This window comes from Scyliorhinus canicula, chromosome 7, assembly GCF_902713615.1.
Source record: "Scyliorhinus canicula chromosome 7, sScyCan1.1, whole genome shotgun sequence".
NCBI lineage: Eukaryota > Metazoa > Chordata > Chondrichthyes > Carcharhiniformes > Scyliorhinidae > Scyliorhinus > Scyliorhinus canicula.
This window is the reverse complement of record NC_052152.1, coordinates 191,826,450-191,850,160: the sequence shown is the minus strand read 5'-3', so window position 1 is coordinate 191,850,160 and position 23,711 is coordinate 191,826,450. Positions and strand designations below refer to the sequence as shown.

The 23,711-nt window shown below is 44.6% G+C and overlaps 2 protein-coding genes across 5 annotated transcripts in view; one reads left to right on the top strand and one right to left on the bottom strand.

Moving 5' to 3' along the window:
* LOC119969650 (translocating chain-associated membrane protein 1-like 1) overlaps window positions 1–19,872 on the bottom strand; it is a 109,514-nt gene extending 89,642 nt beyond the window's left edge. For 2 of the 4 annotated variants that reach the window (XR_005461437.1, XM_038803582.1), the window contains exon 1: window positions 19,515–19,872. Coding sequence is in view for 1 of the 4 variants with exons in the window: in XM_038803582.1 (XP_038659510.1) it covers window positions 19,515–19,634 (120 nt within the window). In the remaining 3 variants the exon portion in view is untranslated. The other 2 variants (XM_038803584.1, XM_038803583.1) reach the window with 2 other exon arrangements.
* Window positions 19,873–20,167: 295 nt separating this feature from the next.
* The window catches only part of zmynd8 (zinc finger, MYND-type containing 8), a 283,096-nt gene continuing 279,552 nt past the window's right edge, over window positions 20,168–23,711 (top strand). The window contains exon 1 of the mRNA XM_038803563.1: window positions 20,168–20,242. The gene's annotated coding sequence lies outside the window, so the exon portion shown is untranslated. The remainder of the gene's footprint in view (window positions 20,243–23,711) is intronic.

Below are 23,711 nucleotides of genomic sequence, written 5' to 3'. Positions count from 1 at the left end.
GTTGAAGGGGCTGCCATTTAGGATGGTCAGAGAAAGGGATACAGGTGGCATGAGACTGGGGCAGGGTGCATAAGCTAAATTTGACTAGAGTGGTGGAGCAATGAAGAGCAAGTTTAGGAGATGGGATGCACTCCCGCTATCACTTGTGGGGAGAGTGCATATGGTAAAGATGACAATCCTCCCAAGATTCCTGTTTATTTTTCAATGCCTCCCGATTTTCATCCCACGGTCCTTCTTCAAAAGGGTCAACAAGATTATTATGGGCTTTGTCTAGGGGGGGGGGGGGAAGTCCCCGCGGGTGAAGAAAGCGATGCTTGAGAGGAGCCGTAGCAAGGGGCGGCTGGAGCTGCCGAACCTCAGTAACTACTACTGGGCGGCCAACATAGCCAAGGTAAGGAGTTGGATGGTGGGTACGGGGTCTATTTGGGGGCGAGTGGAGGCAGCTTTGTGCAGGGGCACCAGTTTGGCAGCCCTGGTCACGGCCCCCCTACCGCTCCCGCCGGCCAGGTACTCCACCAGCCCGGTAGTGGTGGCCGCCCTGCGGATCTGGGGCCAGTGGAGGAGGCACATAGGGAGGTGGGAGCATAGGCCTGGTCGCCAATATGAGACAACCATCGATTCTCCCCTGGGAGTATGGACGGTGGATTCAGAGTGTGGCGGCGGGCAGGGGTGGGAAGGATGGGCGATATGTTCTTTGTGGGGGGGGGGGTGGGAGCTTCTCGAGCACGAGGGCCTTGGAGGAGAAATTCGGACTAGTAAGGGGGAATGACTTTCGGTACTTGCAAGTGCGTGACTTCATACCAGACAGGTCCCATCCTTCCCACGCCTCCCACCAAATGGGATCCAGGACAGAGTAGTCTCCAGGGGAGAGGTAGGAGAGGGGAAAGTCTTGGATATTTACCGAGAACTTATGAAAGGGGAGGAGTCCCAGACAGGGGAACTGAAGCTCAAGTGGGAGGAAGAATCCGGCGAGGAGATAGAGGAGGGGGTATGGGCGGAAGCCCTGAGTAGGGTAAATTCAAGGTCATCCATCGGGCCCGCGTGACGGTGGCCCGGATGAGTACATTTTTTGGGATGGGGGACAAGTGTGCTAGGTGTGCGGGAGGGCCAGCGAATCATGTCCACATGTTCTGGGCATGTCCAAAACTTAGGAGATACTGGGAGGGATTTGCGGACGTCATGTCCCAGGTACTGAAAACTAAGGTGGTGAGGAGTCCAGTGGTGGCAATTTTTGGGGTCTCAGAAGACCTGGGGGTCCAGGAGAGGGAGGCCAACGTCTTGGCCTTTGCTTCCCTCGTAGCCCGGCGACGTATACTGCTGGCATGGAGGGACTCAAAGCCCCCAAACACCGAAGCATGGCTCTCGGACATGTCGAGCTTCTTAGGGCTGGAAAAAATTAAGTTTGCCATGAGAGGATCTGTATTAGGGTTCGCCCGAAGGTGGCAACCATTCATCGACTTCTTCCCGGGGAATTAAACGTCAGCAGAGGTGGGGTAGATTAGAGTGAGAGGGATAAATAGGCATGCACTGTTTATGAGAGCGGATTGGTCTTTTGCACTATGTTTCTGCTTTGGGTTGATATTTGCACATTACTGCATGCTGTAACTGTTTACAATGCCAAAAATACCTCAATAAAATTGTTTTGTTAAAAAAAAAGAATTGGGCATTTTAAATTAAACCGCAGTTAACTACAAAACCTGTCCACCATCTACAAAGGCACATGTCAGGAATGTGAAGGAATATGGTACACTTTGCTGGATGATTCTAACCACACTCAAGAAGCTCAACACCATACAGGACAAAGCAACCCACTTGATAGGTGTCCCGTCCATTCCATAAAGATTAACTCCCACCACCACCAGTCGACAGTGTACCATTTAAAGATGCACTGCAGCAACTCACCAAGATTCCTTTGATAGGAGCTTGCAAACCTGTGACCTCTACCAGAAGGGCAAAGGCAGAGAAACATGGGCAGCCAATTCTTCTCCAAGTTACACATCATGGGGCAGCACGGTAGTTAGCACAAATGCTTCATAGCTCCAGGGTCCAAGGTTTGATTCCCTGCTGGGTCACTGTCTGTGCGGAGTCTGCACGTTCTCCCCATGTCTGCGTGGGTTTCGTCCGGGTGCTCCGGTTTCCTCCCACAGTCCAAAGAGGTGCAGGTTAGGTGGGTTGGCCATGATAAATTGCCCTTAAGTGTCCAAAATTGCCCTTAGTGTTAGGTGGGGTTACAGGGTTATGGGGTAGGGTGGAGGTGTGGGCTTGGGTAGGGTGCTCAAGAGCCGGTACAGGCTCGATGGCCGAAGGCCTCCTTCTGCACTGTAAATTCTATGAATCATCTTGACTTGGAATTATATCAGCATTCCACAAGTGTTGCTGGGTCAAAATGCTAGAAGTCCCATCGTAATAGCATTGTGGTCTAACTGTACTCCCATGATTGGAAGCAATTCAAGAAGGCAGCTCACCACCACCAGCTGCACAAGAGAATGCTGCCTTTCCGATGAGGATGCGTGTATCCCTAGATCCCAGTGTCAATAGAACCTACGTAAGAAAAGACTCAAGAGAAGAGTCACATACATCTTTTAAAAATGTTTGCCCAGTGGGTAGCTGAGGAATACAACCATGGGATGGCACGGTGGCACAGTGGTTAGCACTGCTGTCTCAGTGCCAGGGACCCAGCCACGATTCCGACCTCGGGCGACTGTGTGGAGTTTGCACATTCTTCCCGTGTCTGCATGGGTTTCCTCCGGGTAATCCAGTTTCCTCCCGCAGTCTAAAGATGTGCAAGTTAATAATAGTAATCTTTATTAGTGTCACAGGTAGGCTTACGTTAACACTGCAATGAAGTTACTGTGAAAATCCCCTAGTCGCCACACTCCTGCATCTATTTGGGTACACAGAGGGAGAATTCAGAATGTCCAATTCACCTAACAAGCACGTCTTTCAGGACTTGTGGGAGGAAACCGGAGTGCCCAGAGGAAACCCATGCAGACACATGCAGGCTCCGCACAGACAGTGACCCAAGCTGGGAATCGAACCAGGGTCTCCGGCACTGTGAAGCAACAGTACTAACCACTGTGCTACTGTACCTCCCATTCAATTCTGATTGGTCATTTTTTTGTTCCCACCTCCTACGCAGATGTCTGGTTTCCCTACCATGGTGCATGATCTGTTGTGCATGAAAGTTAAGGTCATCAGGTGTATGTATGATGCAGGAATTTTGGGATTTGTATTAAACATGCGCAGTACAGGATGCATAATATACACAACGTACACAACTGCAAAAAAGCTTACGGCCAGATAAATTGCGATAGTTGGACCATCCTTTACAATTTACCTGGTACTGCAGCGCATTGATGCCCTTGAATGATCTCACCATCAGAACTACAATGCCTAAGTAATGATCATTTGACTCTCAACATTCCCAAGAACGAAGAAGTTTTCATTTGGTTTAAAACATATAGTTAACAGGATAGGAATTATATTATTCCAGAATTTCAGCTTGCCAAATAACTAAAGTTTCACATATGGACAATTCCATAAGCGCAAGGATTTGCACTTTGTGCTGAAATATAGGAAACAAAAACACAGAATGGGGCCATTTAGTGCATCTTGTCTGTGCCAGCCAATTGATAGAGCAATCCAAAACTAATCCTTCAGTATTTCGAAGCACTTCATACACAAACTATTCGGAAGTGCAGTGTTATGGAGGCAGAAGTAGTACAAGGTATTCAACACTGAATCAAATAACCACTTAAACTATTTTGGTGGTCTTTGGATGCAATTGATACATTAGGAAAATTCTTACTCTTTATCGTGCCATGTGATCTTTCACAGTAGAAATTGGCTTTCTTAAACATCTCTTTAAAAGAACAGCAACTCCCACAGTGGAAAATTTTAATACTGTGCTGGAGTGTCAGTCTAGATTATGTGAAGTACGACTTGAGTTCACAATCTTTTAAAACAGAAGCTGAAGTACTACCACCTCAGCCAAATGGACATTACTATTTATCTGTAGAATGTCTTTGTTTAAATACATGGTCATCCTCACAGCTGCAATTGAGGAGGGAGATATTAATGTCTGGAAGGGAACAAAGAAAAAAGCAATGAACTGGATATCCTCAGGAACAGGGCATTCAGTCCCATACCCGTTTCTGGCTTTGTAATGTCAACAGAGACACAAAAACAAGATTCACAGGTAGCACTGATTTTCCATCTCTATTTAAATGGTATGCACATGTTCACAGCGTGACAACTGCTGAATCCTGCCACTCATATTCAGTTACACACCGACTTCATTTCTACATTATTTCAAGCATGACAGAAGAAATTTGGAAAAGCACTGGCGCAATCACACAGGTTAAAGAAAATAATTTTACAATATCTAGCCCTTTACGCTGAAGTAGAAAACTGGATAGCTGGGAGAGAGTCACAAGCCTATAAACTTAATAGGGAGAGTCAAACTATATCAAACTACCAAGCAAGACTTGGGTTATTTATACCCATCACCCGAGCCCGAGATTTGATTACAACATGTATTCTGCACCCACAGTCATTTGCTTTCAATATTTATTTATGGAACTTCAATTAATTAATAATCTTTGAGGATATCAATTATTTTGTGATTTGTAACCAGTATGTCAGTCCCATGAGGTTCAGAATCCACAAAGTATCAAAACCATGATTTCACACTAATGGGGGCTTACCTACAGTATTCTGTTCCTTCAAAAGTACGTTATGGAAAGCATGTAATGTGGCAAGACTGTAATTGAAATACAGGACTCAAGCACTTTTGTGATCTGGGCATGGCTGTTTTTGAATTGCAAATATAGTTCGTGACTTTGCAATTCACTGGTTCCTTAAGTCCTTTCGACAAGTTACATACAAACCCTTTGATGCAATTATATAGCGAATTGTTACCAGCGAACAATTAGAAACATGAGACTTCATCAACATAAAGCATAAGGGCAAAGGTTAAAGCGGTTTCTCAACAAACAAGGAAGAGATTACTATTATTTAAAAATAGATTATGGAATAGACTAAAAGCATTGTTTTCTCATAGGGGGTGTCAGAGGAACAGGATGCATCATGGTGATCCCCTTCGATGGTGGGTGAAGTTTTCACTGTGGAATAAAAGGAAGGCAAAAAATAACCAACACAAGTGCTCCAGAAAGACCCGGGAATTTTAGCAAGCTGAGCACTCAACACATCCAACCAAAGCACAGCAGCTAAAAACAAAGCCAACAGGAAAAGATTGGAAAAACTTCTTCAAGAGATGATCTTAAAGACAGAAGACGGCACTGCTGTATAGTTATTCTATATAAAGATTTATACACTGGATTTTCCCCACCAGAGGAGGAGTAATGACTGCTCAACTTCCTTACGATCCACACAACCCAGTGATAAAGACTTCAAGCTTTTCAGACTTGGCTGGATTTTAATACAAATAACGAAGGTGAAAGAACAGAGCTCTAATAGTATTACTGCAGTCCATATTACAAACAGCTGTAATATTACAAACAGCTGTAAATTGAAAGAAACAAATTCGTAAATTCGTTGTTATGAAACAATGGTGCACTCTTGCACACAAAGAAAAATGCTTGTGATTAAGAAAAATATCAGCTAAGCAAACAAAACTATTTCTTGAAAGTTTCAAAAAATGTAAAAGGCACAATGCATGAACATTCTCTTTCTGTCTACGAATGACAGGGGCGTATGTTTGAATATATGTAGCTTCTAGCACAAGTAAGCCACACTGCAAACCTGATGATCTTAAATTGGTTGTCAAATAGGGGCTGGTTTAGCTCACTGGGCTAAATCGTTGGCTTTTAAAGCAGACCAAACAGGCCAGCAGCACGGTTTGATTCCCGTACCAGCCTCCCGGACAGGCGCCAGAATGTGGCGACTAGGGGCTTTTCACAGTAACTTAATTGAAGCCTACTCGTGACAATAAGCGATTTTTCATTTTTTCAAATTAAATGAAATGAAATGAAAATCGCTTATTGTCACGAGTAGGCTTCAATTAAGTTACTGTGAAAAGCCCCTAGTCGCCGCATTCCGGCGCCTGTCCGGGGAGGCTGGTACGGGAATCGAACCGTGCTGGCCTGCTTGGTCTGCTTTAAAAGCCAGCGATTTAGCTCAGTGAGCTAAACCAGCCCCTTATGTTAATATATGTTATATGTTATAATAAATTAGGTTATAATAAATGTTAATCGTAGTACAATCACGATAGTTTAGCAAGTGTTGACAAATATGGAATCACATAAGAACTAGGAGCAGGAGTAGGCCATCTGGCCCCTCGAGCCTGCTCCGCCATTCAATGAGATCATGGCGCATCTTTTGTAGACTCAGCTCCACTTTCCGACCCGAACACCATAACCCTTAATCCCTTTATTCTTCATCTAAGGTTGGCCATGTCTTTTGCAAACATAGACTGATTGGATAAGGTCAGTACTTTGGCACGATGCTGAACTCTTCTTCCACCGTCTGAGTCTCCATGCTCACTTCGGGAAAGAGTCCTCCCCCCCGTTCAACAGATCTTTTTACCTGGCTCCATTATTCTCACTCCACCCCGACCTCTCCTTCCAGCCGCTTACCTGCTCTTGATCTTTTCATTCGGAACTGTCAGTGTGACATCAACCATCTCAATTTCACTGCTCCTTTCACCCACTCTAACATGTCGCCTTTGAACTGTCTGCACTCTGCTCTCTCAGGTCCAATCCTGACTTTTAGTCACCAAACCCGCCGACAAGGGTGGGGTTGTTGTTGTCTGGCGTAGTGACCTCTACCTTGCAGAGGCTGAACATCAACTCTCAAGACGCTTCCTCCTACCTCCCCCGGACCATGATCCCACCACTGAGCCTCAAGCCATTGTTTCCAAGGCTGCCACTGATCTCATCTCCTCTGGAGATCTCCCCACTTCAATCTCCCAACCCCAAACAACCCACTTCTACCTCCTCCCCAAAATCCACAAACACACCTGTCCTGGTAGGCCCATTTGTCAGCCTGTTCCTGCCCCACCAAACTCATTTCTTCCTATTTCGACTTCATACTCTTTCCTCTTGTCCAGTCCCTTCCCACCTACATTTGTGCTTCCCCCTACATCATATCAACCACTTCCAGTTCCCTAGCCCTAACCGTCTCCTCTTTACCATGGATGTCCAATCTCTCTATACCTTAAGGTCGGAGGGCTCTCTGCTTCTTCCTCGAACAGAGGTCTAAACAATCCCCATCCACCACAACACTCCTCCATCTGGCTGAACTTGTTCTCTCAATTTCTCCTTTAACATGTCTAATTTCCTCCAAACCAAAGGTGGGGCTATGGGTACGCGCGTGGGTCCCAGTTTTGCCGTCTCTTTAAGGGGCTTGTGGTTCCAGTCCTACTCAGGCCCCATCCCATAACTCTTTCACCAGTACATCGACGTCCGTTTCAGTGCCGCTTCCGGTGCCCCTCTCGACCTGGAAAAATGTATTAATTTTGCTTCCAATTTTCACCCCTCTATCACCTTCAAGTGGTTCATCTCCAACATGTCCCTTCCTTGACCTTTCTATTTCAATTTATGGGGATAGACTGTCCAGTAATATCCATTACAAACCCACCGACTCCCACAGCTACCTCAACGACAGCTCTTCACACCCCACATTCTGCAAGAACTCCATCCCATTCTCCCAGTTCCTTCATCTCCATCACAGCTATTCCAATAATGCCACTTTCAAAACAGTGTTGTTGACATGTCTTCATTCTTCCTTAATTGTGGTTTCCCACCAACTGTGATCAAAAAGGCTCTCAACCGTGCTCGACACATCTCCTGCACTTCGGCCCTTTTCCCCCTCTCCTCCCTACCAGAACCAGGATAGGGTCCCTTTTGCCCTCACTTTTCACCCCACCAGCCTCCGCATTCAAAGAATCATCCTCTGCCAGTTCCGCCAACTCCAGCATGATTCCACCACTAAACACATCTTCCCCTCACTCCCAGACAGCACCCGGAGGAAACCCACGCATACACGGGAAGAACATGCAGACTCCGCACACATAGTAACCCAACCCAGAAATCGAACCTGGGACCCTGGAGCTGTGAAGCAACAGTGCTAACCACTGTGCTACCGTGCCGCCCTCCCGGTTCCAATGGCATCTTCCCATGCAATCACAGACTGTGTAATACATGCCCCTTACCTCCTCCCTGCTCACCATTCCAGGCCCTAAACACTCTTTTCAAGTGAGGCAGCGCTTGAAGTGCACCTCCTTCAAACTGGTCTATTGCATTTGCTGCTCCCAATGCAGTCTACTCTACATCGGAGAGACTAAACACAGACTGGGTGACAGCTTTGCAGATCACCTCTGGTCCGTCCACAAGCAGGACCCAGACCTTCCTGTCGCTGCCATTTCAACTCACCATCCTGCTCTCACGTCCACATGCCCATTCTTGGTCTGCTGCAATGTTCCACTGAAGCCCAGCACAAAGTGGAGGAACAGCACCTCACCTTCAGATTATGCGCGTTACAGCCTTCCGGACTTAACATCGAGTTCAACAACTTCGGACTGGGAATTCTCTCCTCCACCTTCACCCCCAGTTTTATTTCTGTCAATTTATTTTCATTTCTTCCATTGATCTGTTTTCCCCTCACCATTGTTCCCCCTCACCCCACTTAGGCCAACTGTTCCTAGTTGCCCTTTAACACAATGTTCACCTTTGTTCTGCCATTCACACATTCCAATCTCTTTAGGAGCCACTATTAGCAGCTTTCTTACTCTTAATCACCTCATTAATATTCATTTTTTTTATTTCTGTACTAGACATCTTTGTCAATCACCACCTATCGCTGGTCCCCTATCCAGCCCTACCACTCATTATTAATAGCCAAGTTAGGGCTGGTTTAGCACAGTGTGCTAAATAGCTGGCTTGTAATGCAGAACAAGGCAGCAGCGCGGGTTCAATTCCCGTACTGGCCTCCCTGAACAGGCGCCAGAATGTGGCGACTAGGGGCTTTTCACAATAACTTCATTGAAGCTTACTTGTGACAATAAGTAATTATTATTAAGTTTTTAAATCATGTCCAAACTTCCACTAATCTTTAAAGAACTGTACATTTTTTTCCAATTTGACATTACCTTTAACTTTTTTAATTAGCCATGGATGATTAGGGCAGCACGGTAGCATTGTGGATAGCACAATTGCTTTACAGCTCCAGGGTCCCAGGTTCGATTCCGGCTTGGGTCACTGTCTGTGCGGAGTCTGCACATCCTCACCGTGTCTGCGTGGGTTTCCTCCGGGTGCTCCGGTTTCCTCCCACAGTCCAAAGATGTGCAGGTTAGGTGGATTGGCCATGATAAATTGCCCTTAGTGTCCAAAATTTCCCTTAGTGTTGGGTGGGGTTACTGGGTTATGGGGATAGGGTGGAGGTGTTGACCTTGGGTAGGGTGCTCTTTCCAAGAGCCGGTGCAGACCCGATGGCCGAATGGCCTCCTTCTGCACTGTAAATTCTATGATGATGCATCCTTCCCTTAATCCTAACTGGAATGCATCTTTGCTCACTTGAATACATCACTGCTGAGTGTTATGAAAAATCTTCATGAATGTCTGCCTTTAACGCTATTTCCTGCCTGTGTGGGTGTCACCTCCACAACCCAAAGATGTGCAGGGTAGGTGGATTGGCCACACTAATTGGAAAAATAAAAACAACCCAGTTTCCCAGTTCACTTTAACCAGCCTGTCCCCATACCCTCAATCAACAGAACTGTGGGACAATCACATACAGTTTCAGCACAAAGTTCCTAGATAATGACATGAAGTGAAACACCAGAAGAAATGTCCTCTCCCCAACCACGAGACACAAAATCAAATGAAGAAACTTCTGTCCCAAATAATCATCAATCAGACCTATTATTCAACCGTGTACCTTTCAACCCTCCATGATTCAATGCCACATCACCAAGTGATTGTGCAATTAAATCATTAGAGGTGCTATGTTTTTTTAAGAAAAAAGTTACCTCAGCAGGCCTCTATAACCCAAATGACCTCATGTCTTTCTTGACCGCAAGGGACACAATATGGAGTCTTGTACTGCATCCGTCAGTGTCCCGGACGTAGTTTAGGGAAGCATCACTCGGCATACAGATACAAGGTGGCAGCTGCAGTCTCATATTAAATCCAGACCAGTTGGTTAAAAATTGCAGAAATAGCCTTCCTGATTCTTTGAAACTGTAAGCTTTGATGTTGAAGTCGAAATTGCAAGAAAAACATTTTTAAAAGTACTTTACAAGAACTTCTGGACTGTTCATGAAATACATAGAACATAGAATATACAGTGCAGAAGGAGGCCATTAGGCCCATCGAGTCTGCACCGACCTACGTAAGCCCTCACTTCCACCCTATCCCCATAACCCAATAACCCCTCCTAACCTTTTTGGTCACTAAAGGGCAATTTATCATGGCCAATCCACCTAACCTACACGTCTTTGGACTATGGGAGGAAACCGGAGCACCCGGAGGAAGCCCACGCAGACACGGGGAGAACATGCAGACTCCACACAGACAGTGGGGAATCGGACCTGGGACCTTGGCGCTGTGAAGCCACAGTGCTATCCACTTGTGCTGCCCATACCTTAAACAATATGGCCTCAATATCTGAAACTATCTTTTAACGTCAGTAAGAATTTAAAAAACATTTCATGGGATGTGGGCATCACTGGTTAATCAGAGAATCCTTAGTGCAGAAGGAGGTCATTCAGCCCATTGAGTCTACACCAACTCTCCGAAAGAGAGCACACCACCCAGGCCCATTCCGCCACCCCACCCCCGTAACCCCATAACACCGGCTAATATTTTTAGACACTAAAGGAACACTTTAGAATGGCCAATTCTCTAGGCCTGCACAACTTTGGACCGTGGGAGGAAACTGGAGCACCCCAAGGAAACCCACGCAGACACAGGGAGAACGTGCAAACTCGACAGTCACCCGAGGCTGGAATTGCACCCGGGTCTCTGGAGCTGTGATGCAGCAGTGCTAACCACTGAGCCACAGTGGCACCCCAAATCTAACATTTATTGTCCATCCCAAACCGCCCATGAAACGGTGGTGGTGAGCTGCCTTCTTGGTCTGCTTCAGTCCATGTGTTGTAGGACACCCATAGTGTTGTTGTTAGGAAGGGAATCTAATGTGTCTTAAAACTCTTGCACTGAAGGTTAAAGGAAAAGGGTAAAGCAGATATTGGGCAAAACTACCCATAAATGTGGCACGTGCTGGCAATCTCACTAGAAAAGAGGCAATATAAATGGCTAATATGGGAGAAATTATGCTGTCTCAGTAGGCAAGGCAGAATGTTTGTTTGTGACTTGGAAACATCTGACGCTGGGTTTGTCAAGAGATAAGCAAAGTATGAGTCACCATTTGCATCAAATTTGTTTCCTCATTTTTAACTATTCACAATTTAACAGATAGAAACGCACAAATCAACCACAAGCCAGGGGAGAGGTGCTACTTCCAATCTCGACTAACTGAGCAGAAAGAAGATAAATCAAGTAAGGGTCGTATTCAAATCTACGAATAAAAAGACTAACAAATTACTCAAAATAGTTTGAAACCCCTTTTGGCTGCTATCCTATTTTCGCCAGTAGGTTGAACACTGCAAATAAGGTTATCATAAAGCACTAAAAATTCAAAACTTTACAAGATAATTATATTTCCCTGTACAATTACATTGGTGTTTCAAATACTTCTAACAACATTTTTGGTCAGCAGTCAGTTATTCCCAAAGAGTCCTGAGGCTAGAGTTCAGAAAATTTTCTCAAGCTAACAGTACCTCAGCTAGTTCGGTGACTTGCAATAGCCCCCTGCATGGAGCAATGTGTCTGTGTACATCATATGCGGAAGCAGCATGCACCAAGGCAGAATTGTAGTTCATTAAACTATCTAAATTCAAAGTAAGGAAGCATTTATTTGAATAATTAAGGAAATCTGCATGCTCCAGTCCTTTCAGCAAAGATGGACCATTACCGAGGATTGTACAAAACACCAACAACTTTGAAACTCTTTCAGGTAACACTACTCAAGACAATTTTTGTTAACACAACTTCAACGTCATGCGCAGTGATATCTTCAGTACCAGTAATGAGAATATTTATCTATCTACAGTGGATAAGAGAAAACATAATTTGCACAAAACACACACTTTACAGTTTCTCAAATGGCAATCTTCCCTGAACTTCTCAGAAAATGTAACATTTATACGTGAAGCAAGCATAGAAACACCAAAGTTACAGTGACAGAGCAACACTTTCCGCATTTTCTGGACGACTGGAGAAAAATACTTAATAATTAACACTTAAAATGCTTAGTATTTTAATTTATATCAGGGGAATTTTATCAAAGACTCAAAAGAAAAATGTCCCAGAGCTTTCATTAATGTGGATAATGTCCTACACATTAACAGATGCAAATTGAGTACCTGAGAGCCAAAGATCTCACCTCAATATTCAAAAGCAATTGTAAAACATGCTCGTGTTGATGGTCATATTTTCACGACCATCCACAACCTCGCAATGCAAACCACCACCCACCCCCTCCCAATGCCAGAATGCCACTGCAAACTTTGGCGACCTTCTTAACCGTATAATCATAGAATTTACAGTGGAGAAGGAGGCCATTCGGCCATCGAGTCTGCACCGGCCCTTGGAAAGAGCACTCTATATGCAAGCCCACACCTCAACTCTATCCCCACAACCCAGTAACCCCAACTAACCGTTTTGGACATAAAGGGCAATTTAGCACAGCCAATCCACCCAACCTGCACATCTTTGGACTGTGAGAGGAAACCGGAGCATCCGGAAGGAACCCACGCAAACACGGCGAAAAAGTGCAAACTCCACAGAGAGTCACCCAAGCCGCAAATCAAACCTGGGACCCTAGAGCTGTGAAGCAACAGTGCTAACTACTGTGCCAGCCAGACACACAAGCACAGACACACATTTTTCAGCAGAGATCACCAACCATCATTACAGGAGAACGAACTCTGGCTGACGTCTCCCTGCACAGCAAGAACTCGCATATCTTCTAATTTGCTCTTTTGTATGGTCACTAAGACAACAGTCTAAAAAGTTTCCTGAAAGATATTTCCTACTCCCATCATTATGGTTGCACAAGGTGTTCAAAAGTAAATGCAAAATAGGTCAACTTTCCAGAACAAATAAGACAATCTGCTATAACCTATATTTTGCCCTTATTAGTGGATTCAGTTGGGAATATTCTAAACCTTCCTTACAAACAACAGATTCACAAGTCTTTTATCTAGAGTTACTGATACATATCTGAATTGCCCACTGAAAATTCCATGATAATTTTGAGAGACAATATCTTTCATTTGTAAAACATCAATACTGTATAGTCAGCTAGACAGGTGTTTTAAATATGATCCATAAAATCATTCTATGGTTTAAATTGTAAAGTAGATCATGAAAGAATGAATAATCAGAGGTGAGCTTAATTCTGCCTAGAGTATTAGAATACATGAATATGATTATGTTACTCAAGCAGTTTGTTTTCAAATCAAAACTTGCAAGCTAATATGCACAGGCAAAAAGTAGACTAAGGTCCCTACATCTAATATGAATTGTCCAAAATACAATTACTATCTTCACATATCCAACCCAAAAGTTTCCAAAAATGCTTGTACATTATAAATATTGGGTCAGTGAAGCAAATCATAGAATCCCTGCACCACAGGATGCCATTCTGCCAATAGAGTCTGCAATGACCCTCCAAAAGAGGACCCCACCCAGGCCCACTCCCCTATCCCCATGACCCCACCTAACCCTTTGATACTAAATTTAGCATGACCAATCCACCTAACCTGCACAACTTTGGACTGTGGGAGGAAACTGGAGCAACGAAGAAATCCACGCAGACACAGGGAGAACATGCAAACCCCACACATACAGTCACTCAAGGTCAGAATTGAACACGGGTCCCTTGCACTGTGATGCAGCAGTGCTAACCACTGTGCCACTTTATTCTCAGCATTTCCAGTTACTAAATCACAATAATTAAATACCATTTGTATCAGTATTCTTTCCTTTACAGTATGTGAATTGTGAATCATTAAAGTCTGAACACCGTAAATACAAGCAAATTCCACACAGTCCTGTTACAATTGATTTTACAGGTTAACCCCAACATACAACATGCACTGTGGTCGATTATGTCGAAGCAGGGTCATGAGTTTGGGAACCATAGCAACATCCTAGACAATTCCCATTATACAAAAGGTCTATTTTTGTTGACATGAACAAGTATTTTTAATTGTTAAAACAGGTTCTTATGCTGTGGAAGATAATTCAATGACAAATCTCAGGGGAAAAAAAGCAAATGGGCAAAGAAAAGCAAAAAAAAGAAGTAGGAACTTGAAGGAAATCAAACAGAAGGGAGTAAACTGAAAAACCTAACAGGTAACAGGAGAAAGTGAAGGGAAGGGGAAATCAGAATAGACAGGAGGAGGGAGCAACAGCCAGAAACTTAACAGGTTTCATTGGCATTTTGAGTAAAGTCATCCTCCTATGTTTCAAAATTACTTTTCACTAATTTCTACTTGAAAATAATATACTTCAATGCGGTCTCTTATTGTCTCCATTCTTAAATTGAAATGTTAAACGAACATATTTCATAAATTATGCCCTTTACACATGATCATGCAGAACTTGCACCATCTCCATTCTCAGCATGTCTTATTGTACAGTGACCACATTGAACACACTAAATATGGTCTGATCAATACACCGTCTGAATGTTTTTAATTAAGTGAGTCACCATAAACATGTTACACACAAAAAGCAACTATCTCCAACCAGATAACCTAACCACCTCCCCTTGATTTTCAATGACGTTGCCATCTCTGCATCTCATAGATCATAGAATTTACAGTGCAGAAGGAGGCCATTCGGCCCATCGAGTCTGTACCGGCTCCTGGAAAGAGCACCCTACCCAAGGTTAACACCTCCACCCATAACCCAGTAACCCCACCCAACACTAAGGGCAATTTTGGACACTAAGGGCAATTTATCATGTCCAATCCACCTAACCTGCACATCTTTGGACTGTGGGAGGAAACCGGAGCACCCGGAGGAAACCCACGCACACACGGGGAGGATGTGCAGACTCCGCACAGACAGTGACCCAAGCCGGAAACGAACCTGGGACCCTAGAGCTGTGAAGCGATTGTGCTATCCACAATGCTACCGTGCTGCCCACCATTAATATCCTCAGATCACCACTGAAGAGAATCTGACTGGACCAACAACAAAAATGCTATTACCGGCAGCAAAGACTAGGTATTCTGCAGTGAATGTTCTACTTCCAGACTCCCCGAAGGCCTGTGACTATCGACAAGGCACTAGTCGAAAATGTGGTGGAATATTTTCAACAAACAGCTTTAACAACAATCAAAAAATACATTACCAGGCAGCAATGTGGCGCAGTGGTTAGCATGCTTCCTCACGGCACCAAGGTCCCAGGTTTGATCCCGGCTCTGGATCACTGACCATGTGGAGTTTGCACATTCTCCCAGTGTTTGCATGGGTTTCACCCCCACAACCCAAAGATGCGCAGGCTAGGTGGATTGGCCATATTAAATTGCCCCTTAATTGGAAAAAAATAATTGGGTACTCTAAATTTTCAAAAAATATATATTATCACCAACAAGCCCTAAATTACCACTGGCATTCTGAGGCTACAGTGTGTACTACCTACAAGATGCACTGCAACAACCTACCACAGTATCTTCAGCAGCTCCCAACCTCCATATAGGCTGTGTGCAACTGATATCATAATTCCAAAGTTCCACAAGTAACACATCATCGCAACTTTGACAAACATCACCATTCTTTCACTATCCTACTCAACAATATTATGACAGCAATTTCACCACACAAAAAAGGAAGTCCATCAAAACACTTTCCAAAAGGCAATTACAGATGGACACGAAATGCTGGCCATGCCTAAAGCCGAAGAATAAACCAAGTCCTCAAATGCTAACTATGGCACACACAACTAACATTGTCTGCAGCTTTCATGGAAAATGGGCTTAAGTGATTCTAAAACACCAGTAAAAGCAGAAAAAGTCTTGCATAACTGAATTTGAATGCAAGTCTGTTCAACTAATTAAAAGTGGTCCGAGTTTCAAATCCAATTTCCTTATCATAGAATTTACAGTGCAGAAGGAGGCCACTCGGCCCAGAAAGTCTGCACCGGCCCTTGTCAAGAGCACCCTACTTAAGCCCACATTTCCACCCTATAACCCAGTAACCCCACCCAACCCCTTTGGACACTAAGGGCAATTTAGCAGGGCCAATCCACCTAACCTGCACATCTTTGGACTGTGGGTCTGTGGACTGACCCAAGCACCCGGAAAACCCACGCAGACACAGGGAGGACATGAAGACACCGTACAGAAAATGACCCAAGCCGGGAATCGAACCTGGAGCTGTGAAACAACAGTGCTAATCACTGTGCCACCCTAAATATTATCTGTAGCTATCATGGAAAACAGGTAGTATGTGATTCTAAAACCAGTAAAAGCAGAAAGAAGATCTAGCCAAACTGAATTTGAATGTAGGTCTTGGTCACCCCTCAATCGCTTGTGTCCTATGTTTCAGTCAATGTATTTAATATTTATCAATGTTGCATTTCATATACAGGTACTACTTGTTTAACCCATTGTGACGTTAATCCAAATCTTTTCATACATCATTCACTCTATCTATTGTTCTCCATACTTTATGTCATCAACAAATTGTATGTCAGTATCCAGGCAATCTTTGAACATGGGTTCAAGCTGGACTTCACTTAACATGTATACATTCCCCAAGTAAATTACAGTTTTCAGGTGTACCAGGATTAATCTAGTCCCATAGTTGATGTTATTTGGGAGTTTTCACGTGTGCTTTTTCAAAAGCTACATCATTGGAAATGCCATTATTTTATCTCCCAACATCCTCAAAAAAAGTTTAAATGTTAAGAATTTCCTGTGCTACGTTGTTACAGAGAACGCTTCCTCCATCCTGTCCCTTAGAATAGACTATTATTCAACTTCCTATTGATTTTAAATCCAAAGGGGCCAAACACAACTCAGATGCGTTCATTAACCTAACAGTCAGTACATCAAAACATCTGCAACTCAAAACCCCCTTGACAAACAAAAAAATGAATCTGCATTTATGCAGACCATTTATACGAATGCTGAGCGAAGCATTTTACAGTCAGTGAATTCTTCAGATATTTTGTAGGCAATCACAACAGCTGCTGTGCGCACAATAAAGGTTCCAGAAAAAGCAATGGAATGACCGGTTAATTTGTTTTGGTAGGGGGCAACACGGTGGGTTAGACCTGCAGCCTCACGGCGCTCAGGTCCCAGGTTCAATCCCGGCTCTGGGTCACTGTCCATGTGGAGTTTGCACATTCTCCGCGTGTTTGCGTGGGTTTTGCCCCCATAACCCAAAGATGTGCAAGGTAGGTGGATGTACCACACTAAATTGCCGCTTAATTGAAAAAAATTGAATTGGGTACTCTAAAAAAATTTTTAAAATTTGTTTTGGTAGTATTAACTCACGGGTGTTAAATATTGGGAGAACTCCTTGCTCTTCGTAGTAAATGTGCCAAACAGTCAGTCATTCACATTTACTTTTAGCACATATACACTCAGTTTAACTCCTCATCTGAAAAGATGGACAGCATCTTGAACAATGCGGTACCATTGGCTATTGCAGTGAATTTTTATGATGATTACATGTTAAAGCTCTTCAGGATCATGACCTGATTCAGAGGCAATTCAATCACTGAACCACTGACAATCAGCATTCAGCTGCAGCCACCCCATAACCCAAGTGATAGATGAAAAGTGAGAAAAGCAAGATGACATATTTCCTCATTTTTTTTTTTTTAAAAGCTTTGTGCTATTTATTTCTTGTTCTTGAGTTGCAAGTGTTATTGGCAGAACCACATTTATTGCCATGCCCATAAGCAGTTGGTGGTGAGCTGCCTTCGGTGTAGAAGATTTTAGTTTAGACGGGCAGCATAGTCAGCGCAGGCTTGGAGGGCCGAAGGGCCTGTTCCTGTGCTGTACTTTTCTTTGTTCTTTTAACAGCTGTAATATAAGTGCATCCACAGTGCTGTTATGAAAGGAGTTTCCTTGACTATGACCCACTATATCAAACAAACATACATTGCCACCTCAAAAAAGGTATTAAAAGCATGGCTTGGCAAAATAGTCCATCTATCATTACGGTTAATTTGTAAACTGGGGATTTGCATTGCATGCCGAATTGCCCGGTTAGGATGCAATTCCAGTCTATTCAAATCATAATGCGCTGTCTAACAAGCAAACATCTACAATTAGCTATAATACTTTGATAAATTCAGTATAAAACATCAACCAATGCTGATGAATAATTCTGTGTACTTTAATGTCAAACTGACAGGATAAAATAACAGCTGAATCTCTCAGTTACTGCAACAAAATAATTCAAAGGTTCACCCATCTAGGGAGCTTTGTTAACATTGCAAAAATTCTATTGTGGAACAGGAGACAAAGGCCCTCAGGAGAGCAAACATGCCAACCACAGAGGCATAGATAGTAATGTCACAGCAAAGGTGGGCTGGATACTTGAGCTAAACGCCTGATACAAGACTACTCCGGCAAATATATGAAGAACCAAATCCTGGAAAATGTTCCCGAGATAGAAGTTCAAATGACAAATGCCTAAAGGCCAATTTTAAAAGTCGGGCATCTTAACTGATACACTGGGAATCATGACACTCATGACAAAATATGACTCACGATGGCACAGTATAATAGCTTGAAGCAATTCCTGTCAAGCTTGTTCAAGAGAGCATAAAGAAAATAGCACCCGAGGTTGCCTACTAATATGTTGGCAATATTCTCACCAAAATCAGACCTGCTGTCACAGCCTGTGAGGAATCATGAACTGACATTATCAACGATTGGCAAATCCGATTATAACAGAACTTCAAAGGCAACCAGGCACAAATAGCCTACCCAATTGCTTCGCTATAAGAGTATCTACTTTTGCAAGTAAAAACGCACAAGCTCATTATAATAGAGAGTATTCATCAGTGCTCACTGAACCATTTATGGTGATAACGTTCTGAATCACATCCGAAGTGAAATTTGAAGATGCTAAAATGCCACAGAGTATTTACGATGAAACAAGCAACCTGTAACGCACCAGTTTCCATTTTCAAAATGCGAAGTTGAATGAATGCAGCCGGCACTTGGTGGAAAAGCAGCAGCAGGTTACAAGTTGATTATGATGATCAGAAGGATGGATGCGTACAACCACCCCTCACCTCGCACTCCGTCAAACCCCTCCAGATGTGTAGACTGGAGTGGCAACGCCAACCACTCCTGCCTTCACCTGGCCCACTCCAGTCGCGGTGACCACCCCCTCCTCAATCCCGCAATTCAAAATCTGGGCCCCTCTGCCCCGGGGTGATCAACCCTCCTTTACCTCGAACATCAGCCCCAGCAGAATCACCATTGCGATGCACGACACGATATCCGCATGGTTCTGGATCACGAACTCATGACTGAAGACGGCAGGGTTTTTGCTTTTCTTCCTCAGGCCCATGATGGCTGACGACCTAAAACGACTCCCCCCCCCGCCCAAAACTCAAACGTAAACAAGTTAAAACTTTGGGAGCAGGGGAGGGGGGGGGGTGGCTAATTGATGTGGTGGGGGAAGGGCTCAGAATGATAACCCCTAAAATTTAAAAAGCCCTCCCCCTCAAGCTCCTCCGAACGTTAGCCGAGCCCAGCCACCACCTTTGCTGCCCGACTCTCCCACAAAACTGCACGGCGCCGGCGCCCCGGCCGACCATTCCTGACGCCGACGCACTCTGATCGACAGCCGGGCCGGCCAATCCCAGCGCCGCCCGCCCTCAACCCAACGGCCGTCCCCGCCCGTTGGCCGCTCGCCGATTGACAGGCGGCTGAGCCAACCGGATCGGCCTGTGGGGGGGGGGGGGTGGGACTCGCCCGACGGCCGACGTAGCCATACCAATCGGGTATGAGGACGAGCCAAGGAGGGGGGGGGGCGCGGGACGGGGTTAACCGCTCGTTATTCTGCACGTGCGCGAGCGGCTTCGACAGCGGAGTATCTGGTAGAGTGCCAACTGTCAAAGAAGGAAAGGTGTTCCCTGATGTCTCTGGCTGCTGATATGCCTATCTATTTAGGAGGTATTTATGCATACATCGTACCACGCTATCAATGTAAAGCAATGAGTTTATGCCAGTAGCTTTTATTCTTGTAGCCATGTTTTCATTATGTTCAATTTGATGTTCCCTTTTTCAAATAAAATTAAGTAAAACCAAACAAATTTACCCTCTCGTTCAACAATCTTTCACTCATGAGTTAATCCACCAATTTTAAACAATTTGCATTAAAATTAAAAATAGACCCCTTAAACAGTGCCCTTCAGTCGTTGGGTAGTACAGAACTTGAGTACTGCTGGAAAATAGAGACATCCTGTTGGAGCTTTTCAACTTGTACCCATCAGGACAGATCGCAATTGTAAAGGGAACAAACAATTTATGTATGAGTATCGGAAGATCCAGGGGTGCAGGTGGGCAGAGAGGCTGACGTGGCAGCCTTTGCCATTCTGATAGTCCGAAGGTGGATATTGCTGCGCTGTTAGGATGTACCAGGGAACAGTCAACTGCCAAGCTTTTATTCAAACTCAAACTCTGATTGGTTAAGACATTGCCATAGGGAATGAACAGGGAATAGCTGTCCCCTAAGCTATTGGTTTATTGAAAAAGGTACAATATATGGATGTTCCTTCTGTCAGCTTTAGCCAGTGCCCTGTGTGTGACTATATGTAACTTCTAGCACACTTATTGAGCCACACTGCGAGCCTAACTGATAACCTTAAATTGGTTGTCAGTGTAATTCTTAGCAAAATTTGGATTGTTGAGCAAGGGTTGTTCAATCACAAAATTGCATCTAATGTTCGACACTATGGGTGGAATACTTCCATTTTGTGACTAAGTGCCGTGGCAAATGCAGGAACATGAAGTGTTCCCGCTGCGGCTTCAAGCAGGAAAACATGTCAAATTTTTGGTCCATTAATGGGATGAAAATGAAGTCATGTTGAACTCTGGCTGGTTTTCTGACCCACCATAGGCAACAGTGGAAGGTCCCACTGTAAATTCACACTGGCATGAAACTGATTTCTGGCCCTCCCACCCACCATGTTCTCCCACCATGCCTGCCATCGAACACGCCAGCGGAAGCTTTGGTGCAGTGCTGGTCTGAAGCATCAGAGGATATCCGCTGCGACTACTTGGAGTCTGTCCATATTCAAGGCCACTGCACCTAAGGAGTACGCAACCACCGTCACAGACTTCATCAGGAAGTGTGTCGAGGACCGTGTATCAAAGAAGACAATATGGGTGTTCCCAATCGGAAACCCTGGCTTAACCAAAGGGTCCACTCCCTGCTGAAGTCCTAGACGGAGGCGTTCAAGTCTGACAACCCTGACCTATATAAGAAATCCAGGTACAACTTACGTAAAGCCATCAGAGATGCCAAAAGACAATACTGGACCAAACTAGAGTCCCCCGCCAATGACACAAACCCACAATGTCTATGGCAGGGCTTACACAAGATTACGGGCTACAAAGCAAGGCCAGACAGAATTTTTGGTGTTGGAGCATCCCTCCCCGATGAACTGAACGGGTTCTATATCGGCTTTGAACAGTCAACCAATACATCAGTGCCACCCGCCCCAACAGCCGTGGACACACCCATACCAACTATTACAGCCTCAGAGGTAAGAGCCGCCTTCTTGAAAGTGAACCTGCGGAAAGCGACAGGCTCCGATGAAGTCCTCAGTTCATTTACAGACTAGCTGGCGAGTGTATTCGCAGATATCTTCAACACCTCGCTTTGCGCTCCGAGGTTCCAACCTCTTTCAAGAAGACCACCATAATACCAGTACCAAATAATAATAATCACTTATTGTCACAAGTAGGCTTCAATGAAGTTACTGTGAAAAGCCCCTGTTCGTCACATTCCAGCGCCTGTTCGGGAAGGCCGGTACGGGAATTGAACCCACGCTGCTGGCATTGTTCTGTATTACAAACTAGCTATTTAGCCCACTGTGCTAAACCAGCTCCTGAACCAAAGAGCAAGGTAGTGTGCCTCAACAACTACCAAGTAGTGGCCCTGACATCTGTTATCATGAAATGCTTCGAGCAGCTAGTCATGAGAAAGATCAACACCTGCCTCCCAGACAGTCATGATCCATTGCAATTCACCTATCGTCGCAACTGGTTCACAACAGATGCTATCTCCCTAGCCCTACAATCAACATTCGAACACTTCAACAACAAGGACACCTATGCCAGACTGCTGTTCATTGACTACAGCTCCGCCTTCAACACCATTATCCCAACAAGACTAATAACCAAACTCTGCAATCTTGGACTTGACCCCTCCCTGTGCAGCTGGATCCTTGACTTCCTCACCAACAGACCACAATCTTTCCGGATAGGTAACAGCACCTCCTCCACAATAGTCATCAACACCGGGGCTCCGCAAGGATGTGTGCACAGTTCTCTACTGTACTCCCTGTACACACATAACTGTGTGGCAAGATTTAACTCTAATTCGATCTATAAGCTTGCAGATGATATAACTGTGGTGGAGATAGATCTTTTGGTAACATGGTGTACTGAAAACAACCTCTCTCTCAATGTCAGCAAAACCAAGGAACTGGTCATCGACTTCAGGAAACGTAGTACACCCCCATCTACATCAATGGCCAATAGCTTTAAATTCCTGGGGTCACCATCACCAACTGTCAATCCTGGTCCACTCACGTTGATGCAACAGTCAGGAAAACCCCACAACATCTCTACCTCCTACAGAAGCTAAAGAAATTCGGCATGTCTGCATCGACTCTCACAAACCACTACAGATATGCCATAGAGCACATGCTATCCGGCTGCATCACAGCTTGGTATGGCAACTGCTTGGCCCAAGATCGCAAGAAACTGCAGTGTGTGATGAACTCAGCCCAATGCATCACACAAGCTTGCCACCCTCCCATTGATTCTGTCCACATCTCCCGCTGCCTCAGGAAGGCAGACAGCATTGTCAGAGACCCCTCACACCCAGGCTTTGTCCTCTTCCAGACCCTTCCATCAGGCAGAAGATACAGAAGTCTGAAGACCCGCACATCCAGACATAGGAACAGCTTTTTCCCCACAGCTAGACTCCTCAACGGCTATCCCTCGGACTGATCTGTTCCCTGTAGGACACTATTCATGATGGCCTATACTGCTCTTGCTCATGTCGTATTTGCTTTGTTTGGCCCTTGTTCCGCACTGTAACCAATTACCTATTTGTCAATGTACATTGTCAATTATTCTTTTTGTCTACTGTGTATGTTCCCTTGGCTGCAGAAAAATACTTTTCATTGTACTTCGGTACATGTGACAATAAATCAATCAGTATTCAAAAAAGAATTCCACTCAATATTTTGAATTTTGCAAGCATGGGCTGGCTGGGTATGGTTGGCACTTTGCCTGTTGCAAACAGCCAAAGGAATGTGCTGTTTGATGCAATTTGCCAGTCATTTGGGAGTATGGCCTACATACCTGGCATCACACTGGCACTGCAATTCATAAACCACATTACTCA